General features: G+C 31.8%; 1 protein-coding gene across 1 annotated transcript; it reads left to right on the forward strand.

The window, feature by feature from the left end:
- Nucleotides 1–878: 878 nt before the first annotated feature.
- On the forward strand, nt 879–15,313 carry LOC129226444 (uncharacterized). Its single transcript, XM_054861049.1, has 6 exons — nt 879–1,161; nt 3,239–3,304; nt 4,541–4,626; nt 7,967–8,084; nt 11,127–11,185; nt 15,145–15,313. Exons 1-6 carry the CDS (start codon nt 943–945, stop codon nt 15,248–15,250), a joined length of 654 nt encoding a protein of 217 aa, XP_054717024.1. The 5' UTR covers nt 879–942; the 3' UTR covers nt 15,251–15,313.
- The last annotated feature ends 10,977 nt before the right edge of the window (nt 15,314–26,290 follow it).

Raw genomic sequence — 26,290 nt, forward strand, 5'->3', positions numbered from 1 at the left:
GTTAAAACAAAACCATACTTGAAACTGTCTCCAGTTTGGTTTTGGTTAAAGTGTTTCAATTCATAAGACTTGTAAACATTTCTATGGTTTCAATTTCGCTCGGACGACGCAGACACGGTCCGATGGAGTGGTTCGATTTTGGTTTTACTCTTTTAGTCGCCATTAGCAAGAGACTGCAGCGCCTGCCATAGTTAATTTGAATAGTGAACGGACGAAGCTATGTGGCTATATTCAGTAAATTACTGCCCATTAGCCAGGGCTATCGCATTGAGCACCGGTTAGTTAATTTGATGACGTCGTGGTGAGTGTCCTTAGGGAGTTTTCATTAGTTTTCATTAATCGGTAGCTCTATGAGCTTTTGTTCGATGAGCTTAACCGGTAGCGACCGGTCGACTGATCACGAGATAGCTAGTGACGTTAGCTAATGCTAAAGCATTGAAGGTGACGTCATTATTCCGGGAGCTATCGGTCGCTCATTGAACACAGCCTTATAGGTTGCGTTCGACGAACCTCACCGGTCAACCGACTAACCGCGGCGTTCTATGATCAACCGGTTATCGCAGCGGTTACCATTCTAAGCAATTGATTGGTTGATTGGAGCACGTGATCATTAGCTTTCACGTGATTAACCAACCGGTCGCTCTCGGTCGTGCTCGTCGAACGCACTCATAGAATGTGCCTGGTAAAAAGTCACCGGTTAACAGCGGTCCACTGGTGGCTCTGTGCGAACATAGCCTATGCTATGCTTATTTGGAGTTGGGGGGGGGGGGGAAAACGAGGGAAGAACTCTTCACTTGGATCTAATAGCACTCCAGTTAGCTAAATCGCTTCAGCAGCAGCAGTTTTGCAGCTAATCTCTTTCCTAAAACACAGTTTGTTTTTATTTTCAGCGTTTTTCGCTAACGCGAAGTTTTTATCTGTTTCTTACATTTATGGAACCATATGGCTCCAGATAGTAATGCGGTTGACATTAACAAAAGTCTCAAAGCTTACCTCAATAGAAATGAATCTGGAACCTCTGAAGAGAAGAGTAATTTGCTAAGAACTTTGAGTCTCGATTCTTGGTTCACCCGATCAAGCGAAAACTTTGATTTGGAAAATGATGACAAAAATAATTCATGGTTTAGTACAGCAGAAAAGGATTATTTTTGTCCGTCCTTAGTAAGTTCTTTGCGATTTTTAGTTTTGATTTATGACGGGTTGTCCTTAAAATTTTATCGCAAAATTGATATTAACTCAATTAGCAATTTGAAACTTGACTACGGGTCTCCTCCAAGCAACTTTCCTCTGTTTGACAGGTATTTCGTATCATTTTGTTTAAATTTTACGTTATTTGGCTTATTTTTTCTGTGTTATTTAATATCTTCTGTGCATATATACTTTTTCTTTTGACAAGAGAACTGTAACTGCAGGGGTGCCCATCCCCCTAGTGAAATGGCGCACCCCTTCAATTGATACGGCACCCCACAAAATCCAAAAGCCCTCTCAAATTAGCCCCCCCCCACCAAAAAAAAAAAAGGAAAAAAAAAATCATTGGCTCATTCTGCACCATTACTCCATACTCTCTTTAGGTGACCACCCCTTGATAATTGAGCTGTTCAGTATAGCTTTCAATGCAGCCTTAGTTCTGATTATAAGGTGGAATGTTATTGCTCTTAATTTAATTATTTCAGAGTTGAGACATACCATGTTAGCTGACCTCAACCAGTGTCTGTGTGTTTGGAGACTTCTCCAAATGAAACCTGGAACTAGCTTCTTTGCTAGAAAGTTTTTAACTTAATAGGAGGATTGTGTTCCAGTTCTGCGCCAGAAAAGTTTTTCCCCTTAGTGCGGTATTTTTCTTGAATTAAAACGGGAAACCTGGTATTCATAGTCATGCTTTTATTTTCCGACCTCCAATTTTTTTCCTTATGTTTCAAATTTATGGTGATTATACCAGTAATTCTTGTTAATATTCATTATGTAATCCTGTTAAAATAAAATTCTAAAATTATTTTACTTTAACTTGTAAGTTTTATTACTTGTTCATCTTTCTTTTTATCTCATTTTTATATGAAGAAGTAGCTCATTTTACTCTCGCTTTTTATGGTCCATCAGTCTTTACAAGAAATTTAAATGTGTATAATAGTAGCCTTATTTAAACTATAAGCAACAAAGTCAAAGTAGGAGGAAATTTATTTTTTAAAAAAATGCATGGTTTAGGGTTTTAATGAACACCTTTTTCATTGCTGAACAATATGAGTTTGTGAATAAAAAGTATTGATTTGCAGTCGTCCCTCACCAGTTTGTGTTGTGACTTTCGTGGCTTCACTTTCATGTTTTTTTTGTTCAAGTGTATTTTTTAACCTTTTCTAATGTGTTTGTATAAAAAAAGCTGATTTCTCTTTTATCCTGAAAAAATTATAGTTAACCAGTTAAGAGGAGAAAAAATCACAAAAATGTTCAGAAGAGTAACTAGAAAGCTTTAATAATAAAAACGTATGTCAAAGGTTTGAATGTCTTTTCTAATCTCTAAATTCAAATTGTAAGAGTCCTACTTTGCGGAATTCACTTATTGCAGTCAAGTCCAATTAAATGCAGTAATTAAGGGCTGACTATTTCTTATGTGATTATTTTTTTTTTCTAGCATAACTTCATAGTTCTAACTTTTTGAACTGATGTTTTTTTTTATTCCATACTTCTCAATATTAAGAAAATAATGTTTCACAGCTATATTTTGAAACTGTTTTAACTGAAAATTGCACGGAAGGAAGAGTTTCCTGATTGGTTTATTGAGCCCTTTTTTCTAAGATGGAGCTTAAAAGCCATGATTTTTTTTTCTCCATTTTTTACGTTACTCATGCTCTTATTTGGTTTAAAAGCTGATAGCTTACATTTTTCTTTTTTTTGTTCAGTAGAAATAGTTTACTCAGAATCAATAATTTAATCATTTATGGTTGAAAATATATTTTTGAAAAATGCCTTTTTTATTTATAAATTATGTATGTTGCATATGTTTCAAAAATTTCAGTTACATACTCCCCCCCCCCCCCGCCCTCCCCCCCATAAAAAAAATAAGGAAAGGCAGGTTATGTTTGGTTTTTAAAAAATTTTCTTTCTGAAGAACTTGGTTTTTCTGGATTTGTGTGTTGGTCGAAAACTGCTTTAAACATTGTACATGTTTAAGTGTTTCTAACTGTTAAGAAGTTTTTTGATATTATTTTAGAATCTATAATGATAGCTTTATTTTTTCTTCCAGAGTAAGAAACAGAGAATTGTAGGCTTTATAGGATGCATTTTGATGGGTTCATTTTGTTTTGTTCTGGTTTGTATCATTTAAATTAGAAATCACTCTACAAAGCATTGCAATAAGTAGTTGCTTCATTTTTTCTAATAATCTGATTTTGTAAATGCTATCAGTGTTGCAATTTGTTAATGGAATAGAAAAGCAATACTTATTTTTTATATAAAGTACTTTTTATGCACAAAAATATCTTTAGTTATTAATATATATTGTTGAAGACGTGCGCAGGGCTTCAGAAATGGGGGTACTACTGTACCAGGAGGTTGAAATTGCGCTTGGAATGGCTCCCATACTTGCTAGCTTAAGGAAATTTTTTAAATATTGTGAGTAAAAAGACGTTTTTAAAGCGTATGAGGTAAGAAGTTAATGAACCTAAAAATGTAAAATTTTAACCATTTTCGTATTAATTTTCATTTTTATGTGCTAATGGGGGTACCACGGTACTCTAGGTGACTCCCATGCGCATGCCTATGTATATTGTATTATTGATAGTTTTTCTATGTTTAACAAATCATACAAAATTATAAAAAATGGTCATGGGCGCCCATATGCAAAATTGTAAGGGGAGCTCAGATATTTTAACTATGGTTTTGCATGATATTTTCTCAATGAAAACCAATTTCAGGACAGATTAGAGTCATTAAAATTCTACATTTTTAATTACTTATTCATTAATGATTGGAGAAGAAATATTTTTACATTTTTGCAAAGAAAAAAAATACTAAAAACAAAGAAGTTCTAATTTCTAAGGGAGGGGGGACTCGAGACCCCCTTGCCCCCCTATATGGGTGCCCTTGTATTAGGGAAATAATAATACAATATTTTTGAGCTCAAAAGTTCTCAAAACTAGGTGTCATTGAAAGGATATTACTTTTCTTAGTGCAGGTACTCAAACCTAAGGGCTGTAGTGATGATGTTTTGCTGATTCTTATTTTCAACACCAGAATTTTTTTGCTCAGAAATTTTGATGGGACCAACATTTTCCAGTCCTCCTTACAATAATTCTATTCCTCTTTCTGGAAGTCCACCCCCATAAATTAGGAATCATTGTAGAATGTTCTCATAAAGTGATCATGTTTCTGCTTCCTCATCTGAAATATTTTTTGCAAACTGTTTTGTAGGAGAAGTTTTTTCCTTCTTTAAGCTTCTTGAAATCATACTTTTATGATATATTTATATACTCGACTTTTTGTTTTAGGTGTATGTTAAGTCGTAATTTATGTAGTTCATTGTTCAATATTTTTCTGACTTTTTCAGGCTGGACTGTACGCTCCTCTGTTATTACTCAAGGCCAGAAAATTTTGCCTGCTTTATTCTATGGGCAGCCTTTTTATTATTGGCAGGTATGTATTCTAATTAAAATGAATAATATTTTCAGTCATACTTTTTTTCTTATCTAATGCATATGTTGACTATATGACCAAAAGTATTGGGATACTTTCAAAAATTCACATTTTACAGATTTCTCGAGAAATAAAAGACCAATTGCTCTGTAATTTTTTTCACACAAAAGGTCCAGCTGTCATTTTCCAATTGAAATTGAATCTACTTTTCATTTAGGGGGCCCTCTGCAAATTGAGAAAACAAAATATATTTTTGACATTGTAAATAGCTGGGAATACACTATAAATTGCAGAAATTAGTTAACAAACTATGTAGAATTTATTTTTAGATTTTTGTGAAAGTACTCACGGAGATATAGGCATTTCTTTCAAAAAATACCGATTTTATTTGAGAGTATTCGGCTCAAAACATACAGATTTTTTTGTCAAACATTACTAAACTTTCAGAATATTTGACAGCATACAAAAGAAACAGAACAATAAAATTTGAAATGAAAAGATTGTAAAGTTAATGAAGTATGAATGTTTGAAGCAATTAATTTTTCACTGCACATGCACGAAAGATAGCAATTTGTGAGTTTCATTCCCTTTCTGGGCTTTAGATTATGAATGTTATAAATTGCTATCCTTCACGCATGCACAGTGAAAATTCAACTGCTTTAAACATTCATATTTCATTAAATGTTCAATATTTTAACTGCAAATTTTCTTATGTTTATATTATGCTGTCAAATATTCTGAAAGTGTGGTAATGTTTGGCGGAAGACTGCGTGTTATAAACCAAAAACCTTCAAATAAAATTTGTAAGTTTGAAAGAAATACTTACGTCTCTGCTGGTATACAGGATACTTTTATGAAAATCTAAGTAAAAATTCTACATTGTTTGTCAGCTTATTTCTAAAATTGATAGCTTATTCCCAGCCATTTGTAATGAGGGATGATCAAAAACCCTTTTTTGTTCTCTTAGTTTGTTGCTGGTCGCCTAAATGAATAGTAAACTTGATTTTTATTGGGAAATGACAGCTGGATTATTCTTTTTATGTGAAAAAAATTACAAAGCAATTGGTCTCTTATTTCTCAACCGTAAAAATGTGAATTTTTTAAAGTGTCCCAATACTTTTGGTCATATAGTGTGTACAAAAAAGCAGCGTTTCTTATTCTTATTTTATCTATTAAAAATGTATATAAATTTTATTAGATTCTTTTAATTAGAAGAACAGTTTATAGTATCACTTGGGGAGAGTGCACAAATGTGTCCCGCACCAGGTGACTCCTTTTTTTGAGTAACACTCGAAAAAGAGTTCACTATATTTGAAATCTATTATTAATGCACTATGAAATTATTTCCAGATATGTATTTTTATAAAAATTGAAATTATACTTAATCTTTTAACAGAATACAATTTCATTTTCAATATTATGCTTAGATTGCATCTGCTGAAAAATTCCTTGGTCATAGTGCTTATTGTTATTGAAAAATAGTCAAATACTGTTGTAGCATGCATTTTGACTGCATCAGATTCTCTAGAGGATGTTTTCTGAACCTTGATTCCTTTTCGAATTTTCTGGATTATTCTAAGTCTTTTTGAGTTCTGTGTAATATGTAATGTTTGTTATAGAGTCCCTGAAATCCTATTTCTTCTCTTGATACTGTCAAATGTGACCTACAATCACATTTTTAAGATTTAAATTTTAAAAAATTGTGCAGGGACATCATCAAAGTCTCTTTTCCATTACATCGTCAAAGATCAATCTAGAATTGCATTTTTGAACGTCAATTTCCAAAAATTGCGGCAAGAGATTTAACCTCATTGCTTTCCCTGACAGTACCAAAGATTTCCAACAATAGGGTTGACTTCAATTTAAAAAAAATTCAGGCTGAGCGCCTCTATAAATACCTCCTCTCTTTATCAATAACGATCTAACTACCAAACAGCACGACCTTGAGGGGGGGGGGGGGGCTGTTCGCTTTTTTCACCTAGAAAAATTTTCAGGAAAACGAAGGTTAAGGGAATGCTTTCTGTTTGATCAATCAGAGGCATTTGTTTTTTATTTTATGCTAAAATCCAACTTTGAAGTAACTTTTGAGTTAATCTCATTGTAACTGACCAAATAGTTTCTCACATGACTAAGTCTTGCAAGTGTATTATTTGAAAATAATTTTACAATGATAATCACAGAAAAAAAGAGCAAAATTAACCAATTTAGTTTATTTCATACCTTTTTTAAATCACTATGTGGATAGTTTTTTCCCCCCAAGTATAAATATTTTTATATTATTCATTTATAAGCTAAGATTTTCTGTTTAAAATTAAAGAGACTCATTTTTTCCACCAAAGGACCCAAATCTATTTCATTAATGGGTCCCTGGGACCCAGGTTACAGATAGTTGAGCACGAACATTGCCAGTACAATGAAATATCCATTTCAACAAAACAAATGTTTAGTTCCATTTAACTGCCATTGCAGTTTTTGAATTCCATTGCAAAAATATTCCCTTTACAATGAGCAAAGTTCCCAGTCCCTTGAAGTTTCGACCGCCGCACTCAGCCGTGCGGGGGGCCCGCTACGCGGACCCCCCGGGCGGTGGAACCTAAGGCCTACGGCTAAGAGGTGGGGTGCGTGCGGAGAAAAGTCCCTTGAAGTTGATTGTTATAGGATTTTACTGTATATCATTTTGGTGTAACTCTGAATAATTATTTCAAGTTTAGTTCACAGTTTTATTCTTCTTATCACAATCAAAACACTTCTTTATTAGAAAGGGTTCAATGGAGGGCTACTACACTAGTAAGGGGGCTATTAGATTTGATTTAGATATTAATACCAGACTTAAAAGGCTTAAAATGTGTAGCTTCAAGCAAAGGAGAGTCTGATGGATCATGATTCAGTTGTTTTAATTTATGAAAATGAAAGATGATAATGGTGTTAAGTTTTTGTACGAAAAGCAGGACGAGGGGTCATTGTTTTTAGCTGTTCAAATCTGAGACTAACCTGGAAATTAGGAAAATTTTGTACTTTAGTAGGGCTGTGGGTAGTTGGAACAGCTTACCGGAAGAGGCTATAATGAGCAAGGAGGTAGTTAGCTCTAAAAGAGTCATTGATCTTCATTGAGGACTAATAAATTGACTAGGACCAGCATAGCTGGATCCTGAGCCTGTTGCTGGTCATCACATTTGTATTTATATTGATTAATAAGTCAATTTTCTGTACTTAGTTGACATTGTTATTGAAATGTGTTTTTAAAGAGATTCTAAAGCGGTAAAAATGAATTTTGCTCATGGTTCTGATTCATTTTAGTCTATTGTGCTATATTCTTAAGTATATTTTTCTCTTCCTTCAGTTTTTCTCTGCTGTGGGGGCCATATAATCACATAAAACATTTGTGTTCTTATGAAAGATTACCTTTCACTGTAGTATATTTTGGGACCATGTTTTCTACATTGTATTCAGCATTGTGGGTGAGTACTATCTCCATTAATGTTTACATTCTTTATTTTTATTGTTTTTCCTGATATTGTAATAATGCCTAAGAATTTATCTTATATTTTCTTTGAATTATTTTCAGCTTATTCAATCATTACTGTTAGGGATTCGCCTATAAGCATATTGGCCAATTACTGTTTAATCGGCTGTTGATAATCAGTCAATTAATTGGCAGGGCTGATTAATGATCATAATAACTTTTAATGCTTCAATTTCTCCATTTTTTTTTTCAAAATAATAATTCAAAATTTCATTCATTTTCTGTGTGCAAGTTTTCGTTTCATTGTTAACAAAGTTACATTTTATTAACCAGACATGAAAATTGAAATATTTAGCTAGTTACCTGTATTCTGCAGACTCTTTTAACTTAGTAGCTATACATTTTTTGTTATTAGTAAGCACATAATTTAAAACTTTTATTCCTTGTGAAAATTATAAGGTAATCTCAAAGCACCAAGCTAAGGGTAGGTGTATAGAAAAGTATTGATATGTGAAGCATGTTACAACATTGAAACTATGCATATTTATTCAAAACAGAAATTCAGCAACTTTTTGATATTTTTCTTTCTTTCTTTATTTTTTTTTTTTTTTGCTCAGCATTAGACATATCTGAAAAGATATGTCCATTATCCCATTATATGTCCATAAAAAATATTATCTAAATATTTCTGGATGCCTTCAAAATTTAACTGTAGTTGCAATGCACCAAGAATCTAACATTTATAGTCTTTTTGTTGGGTGTTTAGTTCAACAAATGATAAAATCTGCTAAAATGGAATTGCTCTCCTACATCATGTGATAGTTTTTTTTTTTAAAACCGTGATAACATGGTTATGGTTGAATGAAACATTGTTAAAATGTAATGTTGTTGCATTCAATTAGTGAAAAATAGTTTCACAGGGAGAAGTTATTTCTTTAATATGTATCATTAGCTTTTCTTTGCATTTCTAATTAAAGCTTCCCTTAGCCCCCCCCCCCAGCTATCCCTTTTAGCATGGTACCATTTATATTTACAAATTAGCCTGATTTGTAAATATTATATTCCTGATTTGTAAATATGGATTTTCTGATTCATGTAATTCAACTGTAAACACAGTGAAGCACCGTTTATATGTTTTTGTTGGGACTGTATGAAAAGTAAATGAAAAAGCATATAAATGAATATGTATAATAGTTATACTTTAAATTGCAGGGACCAATTTCAAAAACATATACAATAAAACCTGTAAAGTTGACCACCCTTGTAAGTTGACCACCTGTCTATGTTGACCGCTTTTGTTAGGAACGGAATTAGCCCTATCTCATATAATGAAGGAAAACCTCTAACTTGACCACCTCTCTATCTTGACCACCTGTCTATCTTGACCACTAATGTATGCCAAATTTGGTCTGGAGTATTGTAAAAAACCCTTTGTAAGTTGACCACTTGGTTTATTTTTTTTAACTTTCTTCAGCATATTATTTTATTTTATTATTTATTTATTTATATATATATATATATATATATATTTTTTTTTGATAGCTTTCAAAGAATGTTTTTAATGCTTTGATGACATACTAGCATTTTACCAACTAAACAGCAGCATACAGCTTATGCTGCTCTTTATTCTCCAAACTTGTTTTTCATTTGTTGTTCTATTTGAGATAGCTTTTTGCACTCTGTTCAATGAAAATAGGTGTCAGTAGAAAAGTTCAAAGTCTTTTCTTTCAGTTGCAATACGTTGTGGCAACACAGGAATTCTGCTAAAAAGAGCAGGCCCGGATCTCTACATTTTGGGTCCTCTGCAACAAAATATGTAGGGCCTCTCCCTAGTGGCCAGCAGTGGCTATTTAAAAAGCGAATAAGCCATAGTGCAATTTTTTTTTTCTATTTTTTCATCAATTTCTAGGGCCGTTAGCCCATTTAAGGACGTGGGCCTCTCGCACTGCGGGTACGCAGATCTGGGCCTGCTAATGAGTAATGAGTAAAGTTACATGTTTCTGGTGCAAGGGATTAAGAGATAGGATATTTTAATTTTGCCTTTATAAACTGGGAGAGTCGAGCTTGTTGCTTTTTGTGCTATAAGTTTTACATAAAAAGGCTTCAAAAAGAAAATTAGTTTAACTTGAGATTAATAAAAAGTATGAAATATTAAAAGTAACTGAAAATGGAGAAAGCCAGAGAAAATTAGCAGGCATATATGGAATTTCTAAAACTACAGTGTCTACTATAGTTAAAAACAAGGGAAAAATAACTAAAATATTTGAATAGTATTTTTAATCATTGTTTCACTTTCAAAATTGTTGAACAATGAAAGTGGAGCTGAACAGAAAGAGTAAGGGTGAATTCCTCAAAAAATAAATACATGGTGCAAGAAAAGGCAAAAAAAAAAAAACATTACCGCCCTTTGTAAGTTGACCACCTGTCTAAGTTGACCGCCAAAGTACTGCACCGCGAGTTCTCAACTTACACAGGTTTTACTGTAATTGAGAGGGAAAAAAAATGTACAAATAAAGATTTACTGTACATTGTTAAAGGAGTTGATGGGAAAGGAGGTGAGAGCTTGAAGTGTGATTAAACTTTATCTTGTCTTGCTTATCAGTGTGGAACAGCTAAAGCTGTTTATCAACTCACTGTAAAGTTTTTCACTTTAGATTCATTAACATAGCCTTTCATACATTTTTCAGTTTCAATTTTTAAAATCATTCTCACCACAAATTACAGGCTTTTTTCTTTATTATTTTGTAATAACAATTTACTTTTTAGTACATTGAAAATTTTCCACATGATTCTTGTCATAAGGGAAAAATATGCCTTTTTTTTCCTTTTTTTTTTTGTAAACTTTTTTAGTATTTTATGCAATAATTCAATGTTTCCCAGTAGGATAATTAGCAATTATCAAATATAATCATATGTAGACTTGTTTGTTACAAATTGATCCCGAGTTTATCATGTACTTTTGAAATAAAAGGATTTCTTTAAATTTTGTTTGAATGGTTGAATAGTTTTTCATTTTTTTCAATATTTTTCTTTTCAGTTGAAAAATACACTTCTTACTGCAATATTTGCTCTTTTTCAAGTCATAGCATTATTATGGTATGAATGTTTTTGTATACCTTATTAAAATACGAGGGTCGGTCAGAAGGTTAGTTGCACTGCTCAAGAAAACAAAAAAAAAAAAGATTGAAATTATACAATAACTTTATTGCTTTCTTAAAGTTCCATTCATAATCTACCTTTTAGCACAATCACCTTCGTTATTTAAGCATTTTTCGAGGTATGGTGCAATTTTTTCGTTGCTTTCGGCAAAGAAATCCCGTACTATGTCCAATAACCATTGTTAGGTTGCAGCTTTCACTTCGTCATCCAAATGGTACCATCGCTTTGAAAGTTCTTATTTCATGGGACAAAAAACATCAAAGTCAGGAGTTGAAAGGTTTAGGCGGCTAGGGAAAGTGATTCTACACTTCTCACATGAACCTTGTCTTCCCTCAAGCGTTGTCAATATCTGAGCGTCCATTCTCTATCATGTAGCACCACTTCTCAATAGCTTGACACGACATTGCATTTTCACCATATACTTCATGCTACTGCCGATAAATTTCAGTGCTGTAGCACCTTTTTGCCCACAAAATCAAATCACTGCAGACGTTTCCAATTTGGACGCTACTTGTAGCTGTTGAGACATGTTTGCCACTGATTATAAGAAAAACTAAACTTGCCTTAGGGAAGTCACTGGGTCACGTGATAAAGGTACATGTCTGAAGTGTTGCCACAGAGCTTCATCAAAATTGTTATAGACGGAAAGTATTTACGAAGTAGTGCAACTAACTTTCTGACTGACTTACGTATTTATGTTGAATTTAAAATTAATAAATGTTGTATGTGACTATCTATCTATCTATGCCATCGCAGCTCCTGGTGAACAACAGAAAACTGAGCATCGAACCAGGTATAGATAGATTTGTAATTTTCCTGGCTTCATGTTTAGCTAAGTGTTATAATTGTGTGACATTAATTAGTAGAATTATTAATTAAAAATATAATTTTTCCACTCTGGAACTTCCTTTTGAATCCCTATTAGCTGACTTTCCCGTCAAGCCATTCACATTTTCCCCTATTGGGAGAGCAGAAGTGACTTGCTGAAAGGAAGGTCATGCAGAAAGAGATGAATGTTTTTCAAGTGGCATATAATGAAGTGCGTTTTTCGATGCTCAAAGAAAAATAATAATTCAAACATCTTGCTGAAGTAAAGCGCATTTTTAGTTCGAAGATTTTTTTTTCTTGTAAATTGAAAGTAATTTATGTCCCAAAAATGTCAACCTAAATTCTTTCACTGGCTAAAGCTGTCTTAAGAGCAATTATGAGGCAAAACCTTAAAAGTACCGCTACAGTACTTCCATGAAATGGGGTGCTGCATAAATATTTAAATCATTGTAAAATTATCATAAACAGAAAATAATCTCATCATAATTCTAAAGCAAAACAATTTAAAAAACTACAAGTATGAAGAAACAAGCATGAAATTCTGGAGGAAACATGACGAAATATAGTTGTTCCTAGTTGAAAAATGACCAGTGATCGAAACTAAAACCAAAGGAGGAGCAACAACTTATATTAAATGCTTGCAGATTGAACTACACCATTTATTAGCTCTTCACTACACTGAGAGTACATGTGTGGACTACTGAGAGTACATGTTTGTCATTTTCATTTTCTGAATTACTTATATGTATGCCTATTTTTGTAATCCACATTTAGTTATTAATTTAATTGATTTTTGTTCTAGTATAGTAGTTACTCAAATAATACCTTTCACTTGTTTTAAATAGTTTATCATTGTGCTTTGTTTCACTAATTAAAACTAAGTTGCAAATTCAACTCTTAACACAATTGATCATATATATACCAGCCAAAAATGTCCTTTGACCCACCCGTGAGGAAATTTATCCCTACGCCACTAGTGAATTGAATTCGGTTGAATTGAACCAATCGAGTTGAAGATGCCCCTAAGTTAAGCACATATAACAGCCATTGGAATCTATTGTAAAGTATTTTAAATCTTGAGCAATATTCTAAGTCTTGCAATCTGTTTTCTTTTTAATTAAAAGGGTATTCTAGTCTAGAAATTCGAAGGAAAAATCTATTTTTTAATTTTTATATTTTCAGTGTTGAGACTTTTAAGAATAAGCTTCTAAGTGGATCTGAGGAAATTCGAATTATTTTTGGAGTTACAGTTAATTTTGTTAGAATAAATTCTTTTGTTCTCCATATTTTCCTGACAAACCAATATCTTGAAGGTTCTGTAAGCATATTGTGTACTGTGTAAAAACTTTAGTGTTAAATTCAAATTTTTAGGATTGGAATCACGTCAACTGAGAGACCGCCCCCCCCCCCTTTTTGTGTCTTCCACTTTGCCGGCCTCCACCACCTTCAATTTTGCATTTTTAAAAAAACTATTATGCATTCTTAAACTTTTAAAGTATCAATAAAAAACTGATTAAAATGGATAGTGAAAATGGTTACTGTTTTATTTTTTCTATTATGTGTGCAAAATCCAGGGTTGCGGAGTCGGAAGACAAATGGGCTCCGACTCCTGGATTTTTAAGCGTCCGACTCCAACTCTGACTCCGACATTTTTATTTATTTATTTATTTTTCCAGCCGACCCCCCCCCCCTCATGAGAAGTGGCAAAACCCCCTAAACAGATATTGAAATATTAATCCCTTTTTATGAAATGTTCAGATTGGATTTTATTGTAAACTTACCATTTATGCAACGTTAGAAATTCAATTTGCAAATCAATTGCAATTTCTAAAGTGAGATTATTTTAAAATCCCATTCTTTAAAAAAAATGAATAGAATTAATTTGCTCCCCTTTCGTGTTTAACAAACAGATGTTGATCAAATCCTGTGCTTTCAGTTTTTGAAAGCTGTAACTTGAGAGATTTTTTTTTTTGCCGAGTAAAAAAAGTTTTTAAGTGGAGTCTTTCTCTCTTTCTCTCTCTCCCCCCCCATGGGTAACACCCATCTGGTGGGTAACACCTCAACTTAATTTCAGAGTTTATAAAAATTTAAATACTTCAATTCTGAAAAATTTCCCCAAGAATAAATTTAAAATTTCAATGAAAATATTGTACTATATTGCACGGAGAGGTCGAGTACATGTACATCTGGAGAAAACTTTACCCAAAATGCAACGGCATGCGGCTTTGTGCGAATAGCTTTTACTATACCTACATTTCTTGGCTAAATTTTTTATTTTAATTGTTCATGTTCTGATTTTATTTTGAATTTTTTAGTGATAACCAAGTTTTCTTAGATAAAGTCTTTAGATTAAAAAAATTATATTTTATCGGATCTTTTGGATTTGCGCTTTTGTGCCAACACTTACTTGAATTTACCTAGCACCCTCAGAAGTTTCCCGACTTGCTCAAGCAATTCATACATTCCTTTTACTACTTTGTAACTGAGATTGAGGTAAAAAATATATTTTTATTTGAAAGTCATTACTTAGAAAATGTTAGACAACAAAACTGTTTGCCAACAGTTGCTATCAGTTAAATAAAGTTAAAAAATAAGCAAACTAGGAGTTGGTGTAGGTAGCTGTTACAGAAAGCTTGATACACAATCAAGCCAGCTGGTTGTCACGACGACAATTATTTTCTTATTAGTAGGCCTTTATACATGTAATCAAATTAATTGGTAGTCAGTTTTTGAAAAAATACAAGGAGAATCAGTAAAAATTAAAAGAAAAAAAAGAAACCCGGAGTCGGCATGTTTTCAAATGACTCCGACTCTTTTACCCTAAAATCTGTTCGACTCTAACTCCACAACCCTGCTAAAATCACCTCAAAATCAAGGCTTTAGACTAAAATACCCCCTTAAATTTAGATTATATATTTATTTGCTGTTATTTATTTAATACTTTTCCTTTTTTGTTTAAACTGATATGTCTTTATAAATTGTAAAACTGTGTCAGTTAATTTGTTTTTCTTTATATTGTTTCTTTCTAAAACTCAAGTGATAAAATTATACATTGATTTTTTTTACAGGTATGTGATAAGCTATATACCTGGTGGTCAAACTGGACTAAAGTTTTTCACTCGTATTTGTACTTCTGTTGTTACTAAGACCACAAGTAGAGTGTTACCTGTATAAAATATTTTTTCCTCATTGTTTAAATTATTTGTAACTACATGTAATATTTATTTCTTCTAATTTCATCTGGCCTTTGGAAATCATATTTCAAGCTTAAAAAGAGATTCATTACTAAAACATCCAGGAATTTTTTTTATTGAAATGTCATTTATCTTTGTTCTTACAAAATTTAAAATAGTTGTTGCTGACAGGGATATTTAAAATTTGTTGCTCTTTTAGTTGATAGATTTAAAAATAATTTGAAGCGTCTTTGTTTTTAATCTGTTTCAGTGATGAAAAATAAGAATTATTGTGCTGCTTAAGATATTATTTTGAATTATTATGTTTAATAAAAGCATGTTGTTTTACTTTCCCCAATTAATTTGTTTTTTAAGGAACCATGATTGGGCAGCTCAAAGTGTTACTATATACACTGACTTTAACAATAAATTATCTAAAATTACTTTTACGCTGGCAACCTTTCATTTTGTTACACTTTTTGAACTAGTAGACAATGTATATTATAATTTGTCTGATCTCAGTTTGTGTTGCGTTGGAATTTTAGTGTTTAGAAGTAGGAAAGATCATCGAAGAAAATTTAAAATTCTGTCTCTAATTTAACATTTTGAAAGTAATAAAATGTAAAAAAGCATAATATAAAATTGTAAATGAACTCAAAATATAGAATTTGTTTTTTTAAAATGCTGTTTTATCAGTTTATTTCAGAATGACCTTTAACAATAAATAATTATAGTTTATGCCAAAAGACATATTTTTGCAAGAAACAATAATTATTTATTGTAAATTAATATGTGTTATTAAGTTAACCACATATATTGATATATCGTATTTCTCTTCATAACATAGCAGTTGTACTACTATGTGTTTTAAGTGTCAACAACAGCAACTCTTACATAAAATGCATGGCCAGCTCCCTTATTCCATTGGAGGACTGCAGTTTCGTGCTTTTTAGCACTCATCAGCCCAGAATAGGAAGCAACTGAGCTGGATGCAGAAAACCTCTTAAAGGAGCCAAGAGAGCCAAACAAAATGGTAGCTAATGTAGAATTAGCACTCCAGACGAGTGAATCCAGCAGTAGTGTGGTTCAACTCGAAGATTGAAGACAAAGCTAGGTATTTAACCTAGCTTAACCTAAATACATAGCTTTGCCTTCAATCTTTGAATTGAACCGCACCATTGCTTTGATCACTCATCTGGTGTGCTAATTCTACATTAGCTACCAGTTTGTTTGACTCTCATGGCTCCTTTAAGAGGTTTTCCGCCTCCAGCTCAGTAGCTTCCTATTCCGGACTGATGAGTGCTAAAAAGCACGAAGCTGCAGTCCTCGGATACAATAACGGAGCTGGCTGTGTATTTTATGTATTTCTGCCTTAGCTCTGGCTTAGGGCAGTAACTTACTGTAAAACAGCAACTCTGTTAGAACTAAATGTCAACATCAAATACTATGCTCTTTTGAAAGTCAGTGTGTGTATACTTTTTATTACTGATCAGCTCGTTTTAAAAGTCTAGAGTGGACTCTGTTTATTATTTACAAGTCGTTCTTTATTTAAAGAACATTTTTAGCTATTTAAAGATTGTTGTAAAAGAGGATTTACTACTGCGATGTTCAAGCACTTTAACTGTAAAAATCTTGTAATGTAAAGAGAGTTGAGGGCTATCTGAAATTTAGTAAAAACAACGGAAATCTTCTGTCTGAATTGATTGAGATCAAATTTTGTCAAATTAAAAGAATTTTTTGAATATCAAAAATAAGAAAATGACAATTAAATATTATTTTCTCATTTATTTTCGAAAGAAATACGCCTCAATAAAATATAAAAGCAGATAATATAGCATATAATAATTGAAAAGTCCATAAGTACATAATGAAAAAATACATATTTTAAACTATGTCACAATAATTTTGTATTAAATTCGAATGTTTTTGCTTTTGTCCATATAAACACATTTTAAGTACATATGACTTCTTTTAACAGTTAGTTCTACATTTGCAATGTTTTGCTGTTGGTGCATTTTACTTAGTGGTTCTCACTCAGATGTATTCATTGTCATTAAAGAAGGCATTTCAGTTGTGTTGTTTTCAGCAGTGTGTCTTCACTAATTTGAATCTGATCTTCTGCTCCCCGTTAACTTATTTGGAGTTCAATAACATTTGGCTTTCAACTTTAATGTAAAATAAACTATCAATAATTTGAATTATTTGCGAAAATTTATTGTTTCAAAGAAATTATGATTGAAATAAGAATTTCTTGGACTTAAAAGAAAAAAAAAAGGCATAGCAGTAAAGAAGTTCTGTATTACTGCAAAATAAAAACAGATGTCTAAAGTGTGTCCTAATGTGCTTATTCAAAACGGGATAGCATTCAAATGATGCAGTCTGATTGAAAATTTCTTCTTTCATTTATTCCCTGCCAAAGATTGCCAAAGATAGGGCATTTTTTATATTTATTTATTTGTGTATTTATTTATTTAGTTTTCAAAGCTGAGTAAATTAACTCAATATTGCTACATGAAGCAGAAAAATGTTTTTAGCTGATGTATGTCAACTATGTCAGTTACTTAACACTTTCACTAATTTAATTGGAGAAATAAAATTAAATCAATATCTCAAGCATATTTGTTAAGTTATACACATGGAAATGATGTGTGTATTATAATGCTTATAGAGATATTTCATCCATGGCACCTATGATGTATCATTTTGTTCTTACCACCGAATCAACATTGTAAAAAAGACTAAGTCAAGCTCTAAGAGTTTATGACTGTGCAATACCTTTTGTTTTTAAATCCGAGTTGGAAATCCAAGGCATTATGGTAGGTTTTCCATCAAATTTCTCGGATTCCCTGCTTGGAAAAACGTCTGAACGAGCAGAAGACCCTTGCCCTGTGGAATATTCTAAAATCTTTGGTAGTAATGAATAATTGTTCGTATTTTAGATAGAGCTGTGGACTCTATACATTAAGCACAAACTTTTGCGATGGGAGTTTACAAAAGTTTGTAATTGTCAAACAATATTGCTGTTTTTCTCCCTCATACAAATATTGTAATCCTTCTTACCATTACATTTGGAAAAGAGTCTCTCCTTTGCTAGAAAACTAAATTTTTGATCCTTAATATTAAATTATAATTATTACCCTGAATTTAATCCAATAAAGGGGGGAAATATGCAAAACAATATTATTATTTTAAGGAGTGAAAATGTCAAAGCTCAAAAAAATTTTCATCGGCTATAGCTTGTCATTAAACTTGGTTTATTAAGCATCTAAATAATAATAAAGTTAAAAAAGAAGTACATATTTTAAGGATTTTATGTTATGCATTTTGTTAATTTTATTTTTATTATTCTGCTATTTTCCATTCAAGAACAAGATTTCATTTCTATTATTTCTTTACCAAAAATTATACCAAGAATTTGAAGAGTTAAGTTTGAAATATATTCCCTTACTTGTTTCTTTTCACAACACATGTTTGTAATTATATTATTTGTTTTTTTTTTTTTTAAATTATTATTTTGCTTATTGCATATATACTCTTTGAACAGAAGAGTTGCCCTTGTAAACTTTTTAAAACCCTATTTAAGATTGTTAAGTGTTTCTATTGTGTGTGTACTCAGCTTTTGAAACAGTAAAAGATTATGTATTTTTTCAAAGTTTTGTGCAATTTTATATATGATTCGAGATTTTCAGGTGATAAAATTTGAATAGGAATTCAATTTTATTTTCTGTTTTAGCAGGAGGAAAAAAAAAATATGTAAGCATATTATAATAAATTTCAATATTTATTTACTGTAAATTAAGCTGATGTTTATGGCTGTGTTTTTAGTATAAAATGTGTGCCTGAGTAATAAGCATTTCTATACTATGAAGAGAAAAAACAATACAATTTTAAAAAGAGGAGAAAAGCGAAAAGAATATGTACAACCTAACATTATTTAAAGCTGTCCTTGGAAAATGATTCAAATAGCCCTTGAAAAGTATTTAAAAAAAAGAAAAAAAGAGCTGAAGGACAAAAAAGCTTAGTTATAAGAATTTAGTAGTATATTTTGTTGTTGGGATTTCTCTTCACTTTTCTCTGGTTTCTAAATTTTCCTGGTCTGAGGTATAACTAGTGACTCCTTTTTTTTTTTTTTTTTTTTTTTTTTTTTTTTGAGAGAGAGAGAGAGAGGGAGAGAAAAATTTAAATGTTACTCAATTATTATTCATATTTATGTAACATGATATTATTACAATATAAATATTCTCAAACTTTTTTGTGAGGATTAATATTCAGTCACACAACTTTTACATGAAAGAATTTTTATCATTTTTTGTACATATGTGAACAGTTATATTATATCAGATAGTATTTATTTTTAAAATCAAGTTATTGAAAAAAAAAGTTGACTAAATAAATAAAGCATTTTTCATTGTTGTTTAGTGAATTATTGTTGTATGTATTCTCTAATGATAGTAATTATTTACTTACTGATTTCTGATTAAAAATACTGATATTAATTATTTACTTCTCATAAAAACAGTAAAAAATTATATTTTCTTCTCAGTCTGTACTGATGATCCATTATTACTTAGAAATTATTTCTCTCATCAGGGTTTGCTATTATTTTTAAAACTATTTTCCTGTTATTTAAAATTTTACTTCAGTCGTGATTGTAAATGGTATATATCTTGAAGTTGGAAGTGCTGAAAGATGTTATTATTTGTTACATAAAAGAATATTTTTTATTATTAATGTAGCTTTCCTAGCACAGGGGACACCCGGGGCAGTAATTTTTTGTCACCCCCCCTCTCCCCCTACAAACTTTAAAAAAAAGTTTTAAAATTCAATGAAAACATGAAGTTTATGCAATTTTCAGAAGCAACTACATTTGTGTTATTCCAAAATTTTAAGTGGGCAAATAAAAATTATGAATGGTTTTCATATAACTTGACCTAGAGCAGGGCTTCCCAAACTTTATAGCCAATGTAACCTTTTGGTTGACTAATATTTGATGTGGACCCTCCCCCCTCCTCCACCCCCCAAAAAAGAGAGCGCTTGGTCGGAGCTCCTAAATGATGTTACACTTCTTTCGCACTTGCCCCCCCCCCCCTGTGTGTAAGGTGACATGCTTCACCTTACTCCCTCCTCTTGTTACATGTCACGCTATTTTTTATAAGCATTTTGTTACAATAAGATCTGTGAGGTCTCTTGTCTTGTTACCTCCTTCTTTTCCTTGTCACAAACTAAAACAATTTCCCAACCCCCGCCTCCCGCAAGCGTGATGTCTTTTTTTTTTGTCGTAACTCGACCTAACTTCATTTACAAATTCTGGAGTACAAAAATCAAATTGATTAGACAGAAATCAATTGGTAACAAAACTGAAAATTCAGTATGAAACATCAAATTTATGGAAAAGTGAGGTCAGTTTAACTGGCACAATTTTACTGTATTGGGTTTAACTTTTGACTGATGGAGTCAAATACCAGGTTCAAAATCTAGACAGTTTCTGTATTTAGTTTTGTAGAGTAATCGGCTGGCACTTTTTGAGCATGTTTTGAACTTGGACAGTTGTTTCCTTTTCTAGAACACTTTGAAGCACTTTTTGGAACATTTTTCAAACATATCTAAGAACACTTTTCAAAACACTCATTTGGTTCAGCATACATTTTTACACTCTTGGGAATGCATTTGCGAGCATTTTTTGAACACTGACACATATCTCTTCCCTTAGAACACTGTGTAGCACAGTCCTTGGGCCATTTTTAATTGCACCTATGGAGCACCCCTTTGATTATACCAGTAGTTTTTTTTTTTTTTTAATTTTACAGCAGTATCGTAGGACAACTGTCAATTGCCGCCAGCAATGGAGTCTTCGACAAAAGAAGACCAAACTTTTTTTCTCCATTCCCAACACCAACCGACAGCGACTCTTTGCAACAAAATTTCTGGTAGTATCATATTGTGAGATTCTATTCAGTGATATTCAAAGAAAGATGTTGAAAATATGTATGAAAAAAAAGCAATTGATTTCTCAAGTGTACCCAAATGTGTTCCTAATCTGCTCTCTAACATGTTCCCAATCTTACGTTTAACAAATAGAGTAGCGTATCACACTCGGATAAAATTTAAAACACATGTCGGTATTTCTTTTAAACGGAGCTAATTCAGAACACATTTTAGTGCTCATTCAGGCAATTGGAACACTTTCTGTGAATATAAGTGTTCCAAACGTGTCTTAAATGTGTACTGGGAATTTGCAGTGTGGTAGCTGATCATCTTTCAGCACAATTTCTTGAGCTGTCAGGAAGTGGTGTGCAAAGGAAAATTCTGTACTTTGAAGGTGAAAACTCTGGTTTTCAAATATAAGAGCATCATTTGAATATCATTTAACGTGTTTTAAAAAAAAAAGTCTCGAAGTTTGTGGCAGACCCCTGCTAAGGAAAGGCCTTGGACCACAGTTTAGGAAGCCCTGCCTTAGAGACATATTTGCAGCCGTCGAGGGGTCAATAGAGCAAGGGGATGTATGAAATTGATTGCCCCTTAATAATTTCAAGCATATCTTAAACACAGGAAAAGATAATTTGGTTCAGTTTTTGGTATGGGTCATTTTCTAGGAAATGTAACTTTTGAACGCAAATATTTTTAAATTTCAAAACTGTTTGTTTTCTTTTTTTTTTTCTTTCTTTTTTTTTTTAATGAAAGTGTTACCTACTAGAAGTAACCATAAATAATGGCCCAGCTAAATTCCAATTATTTTACTCATAAATAAAAAAAAAAAAAAAAGAAATACCTTGTTTGCAGAAGTAAAAAAAAAGAAAAAGAGAAAAAAAACTTTTAGCTTTTAAAAATCGAGGCCAATTTAATATCAAAGTAGTAATTTTGTTCATTGTGCAAATAATGAACAAATGAGCTCTTTTAATGATAAGTGGGAATCTAATATTAAGCTTAAAGTACAGCTTAATTAGTAGTTATCCTTTTTGTTCAAATGTGTGTTAAAAAATAGTATTTAGTAAATTTGAGAATGTACTGACAATTTATAATTATAGTAGAATGCCTAAGGCTGACGTATGTCCCCTCCATCATTTATTTTCACCTCAGAAATAACGACATTGATAAGGTCTGTCACAGGATGAGGAATTTGCCATTAATATAGGCCTATGGGGGCCATTTTTCAGGGAAATATTTTTTTTCTTCATTGCTACAATTTGCACATGTTGAGCATGTGAAAAAAAATCGCGTCATTTTTTACATTGATTAACATCCTTGAAATTCAGAAATTCAAGTTTACGGAGGTGAGAAGTCACAATAACTGCACAACAAAACAAAATCCATCTTCTAGTTTTTCAACAAAAATCTCTGGTGGATACTCTGCTGAAAAGTACCAATTTTTATCTGTATTCATCCTAATACAAAACTTCTGTACTCGTGATTTCTGCACTAAACCTGTGATTTCATGTTAGAAGCCTATAAACTTCCTTTTTTTAAATTAAAAAGTTTCCTTTACTTTCTTTTTTTTTAAATTAAAAAAAAAGAAAGAAAAGAAATGACTGTTAAAAGTAAATTTAATTCTTGGCACTGAAATGACTGTTAAAAGTAAATTCAATTCTTGACAATGAAAGCTACCAAAATAAAAGAAAAAAAAATATTATCATGTAGTTTGATTTTTATTAATTGATGAAACATTGTGGCAACTCTCACTAAAATGAAATTTAAATTTTTTTTCCCGGCAGTGCATTGCTCCTGTAAATTTTTGATGGCAGCTTCCACTTAGATAATTTTAGAGTTATGTTAAGTGGTATGTTCTGCTTTAGTCTCTTATTTTGTTTGATTTTTTTATTTTCTACTGCTAGTACATCCAACTAAATGCTTTTCTACATTGTTTTACTTTAAACGTTGCCTCTTACAGGTAGTATTATTAAATAGGATCTATGCTAAGATAAAAAAAATACCTTTGTGCTGAACAGTAAAGTAACAGCAGACACGTGTTTCAATCCACTGTTTTTATCTTTTAAGCTGCATGCTTATCTGCTCTTGGCTTTTGTCGGATGTCTTTTCATCCATAAGCTCATTATTTTTTGCGTTGAAAAAGGCGTTCCCTGTAACGCCGAAACACGTGTCTGCTGTAATTTGCAAATTTGTGCTTCTTCTAGCGTTGTTTTGTCTTACTTTAAGGATCTATGCTACTTTTGTTTTTTAAGCTAAGCAGTCACTGTAGCAGGCTGACCACTGTAAGATATAGAAAAAAAGTCACATGTGAAGACCTTCCAGCATAATTTTAAAAAGACTGTATTTTACCTGAGGGGCGGGGGTTCTACAGTGCAAAATTGCCTTCTGTCATAACTGGACCGCCCTTATATGTATATAAACTACCATATTAGGATTGGCAGTGTGTTAAAAATAAAACTAAGGGTTCTGCCGGGGGTTAGGGAAGGGTTAAAAATCTTGCAAAAGTCACTTGTCGCAACCTAAAAACTTAGGAGAAGTCGTCTATTGCTACCTAATAAGAAAAAACCCTGCTTTATTAATTTTTTTAAAATCATCTTTAAAAAAAAGGTTTTTTTATACAAGATTTTACTTCCATTTCCTTTCAATGTGAAGTTTTAATTTTAAATATTATGTATTTCTGAACAATAATCTTGGCTACCAATATGTAGAATCAAACCCATTATAGCACTAAGTTTTCATCAGTCATGACACTAAAATGATCCAGAATTTATAATGAAAAAAAGAATGTAATCCATCATTGTGAAATTTATTTTCAGCATTAAGTAAAATGCTACTTCCAGAAACTATCTCTAATTTTAGGTTTGAATCCAAATTTAGAGCTAAGTCAAAAAAAGAAAGATTTTTCTTAAATTCTTTCTTGTTAGCAAAGATTTTCAAAACGAACCTTAGTTAAGAAATATTTACTAATCATGTCATTTTATAATGCCTTGATAAACAAAAAGGTCGTTTGCTAAGCTTTTTTTTAAATTAAACTTTTGTGTAAAAAAGTTAAGGATATTTAATAATGAACATCAAATGGCTTTTGCTTTTCAGTGTTAGCCAGTGGCTTTCTCAGATTAGTTTATTCATGAGAAATGAGAAAGTCATTATTGCTTATACTTTAGAATGTTTTTTTTCCTTTTAAATTATTATAGCTGACTATAAAATTTGTTTACGTGAAACTAAAGAAACACAATTATCGATTTTGAGAGATTTGGGGCACTACTAATCGTTGAGTTTTGTGAAAAATAGGATTTGATAAACATGAATTTTCGCCATCCCGCTGTAAAACTGAATTTACCTTTTTAATTGCTCTAATTAATTTGCATTAACCAATGCGTACAACATTTTTACTTCCTGCTGTACCTTATGAGAAAATTGTTTCGGATTTGCGAAAATTTTCGATTTTTTTTGATGGATTTACACATTTTGAGGTGTGTTGAACCCATTGGCGTCGTCAGATAAAATTTATTGAGGGGAGGGGGGGGACCGACTTAAACATTTCAATTTCTCGTTTCTTCAAAAAATATTAAGTAGGGGAACATGGAGCAAAGTGAAATAGCGCTAGCGGGGGCAACGTGAAATGGTGAAATATTTACTCAGCTTTTATCTCTACCTATCTGGTGTAGATTTAAGTTGTAGTACCATATGAATTCCGTATTCCAGTCAGGACAAAAATACCGCCGAAGATTAAAGCATATGATAATACAGGCAATTTTCAAAAACTCATACTCATATTGTAATATTTTGTCGTAAGTCAAAAAATATTTTTGTTACTATAAAATGATAAAGTTCTTGTTATTAACATTTTAAATATTAATTGGGGCCTCCTCTCATTCAATGTGGTATTAATTTAGTTAATATTATGCTTATTTGTATTTTAAATAAAGTTGTATAATTAGTCAAGTACATGCAAAGTGAAGTATGTTTGTTTCATTTACTCACTCAATCGTTTAATATAAACCACTTACGTTTTCATTTATTAATTAATTCATTCACATTCCTACATTTTTTCATTCACTTATTTATTCACTTATTTTTCGTATTTATTCATTTTTTTACTCGCTCATTTATTTTTTCTTTTTTTCAATTGATTTACTCATTTAATTATTCATTTATTGTTTCATTATCTTTTCATTTATTCATTTAATCTTTCATTTACTCATTCTTTCGATCAAAAATATGTTTTATAAATCGAATAGAAAATATTTCATTAGAAAAATATCTTATTTTTCACTTTGCCCCATGAAATGAAAAAGTGAAAGTTTTCCACCTTTTTTTGAACACTCAAATTTAGTGCCAAAAATAAAAAATATTGTTTCAACACAAGTTTTATTATAAAATACAATGTTCTTTATTTATGTACTGTAATTTTCAAATTAATTTCCGATTTGTTCATTTTGAAAAAACTCAGTAATCTTAACCATTTCACTTTGCCCCACATTCCCCTACATATGTATATATAAACGTAAGTAAAAATGAATTAACATTATCATTTGATACACAGGGCCACATAGAGCCAAGACGGTCCCCTTGTCAGTAGTTATGTCCCCGGGCCCCTTCCGCCCTCCCCCCCCCCCAAAAAAAGAGAAAAAAAGAAAAGAAAAGGGGAAAAGTGGGGGAAAAAGAAAAAATCACTTTACTAGAAAACAATTAACTCTATTTTTAAATGCCATAAGAGTATCAAAAGAGTGAAGCAAATTTTACTTAATCTTTACGTTTTCTCTTATTCGGAGTCCCCCCCCCCCCATCTTTTCCTTTTTTTTTGTTTCCTTCTTTTTCTTCCTTTCTTTTTTTTGTGTCAGTGTTGTCGCCCCTCCCCCCGCCCCCCAAGGCCCGAGCCTCTACTTTCCGACTAGGCTGACATGGCCTTTCATCAAGCCTGTTGATACATGATCTAAAAACTGAAACATCTTTATAAGCATATTCGCACTAAATAACGAAACTAAATTCTATCAAGTAAATTTTTTCTTGCCAGCACGTGTGATAAAAATAACTGCTTGTTTTCTTATTGTGATTTTTTTCTAAGATACTTTAATGAAGCGTTACAAGACAAGATGATTTAATCGTTTTCTGT

The sequence above is a fragment of the Uloborus diversus genome, chromosome 7 (genome assembly GCF_026930045.1).
Source record: "Uloborus diversus isolate 005 chromosome 7, Udiv.v.3.1, whole genome shotgun sequence".
Classification (NCBI taxonomy): Eukaryota; Metazoa; Arthropoda; class Arachnida; order Araneae; family Uloboridae; genus Uloborus; species Uloborus diversus.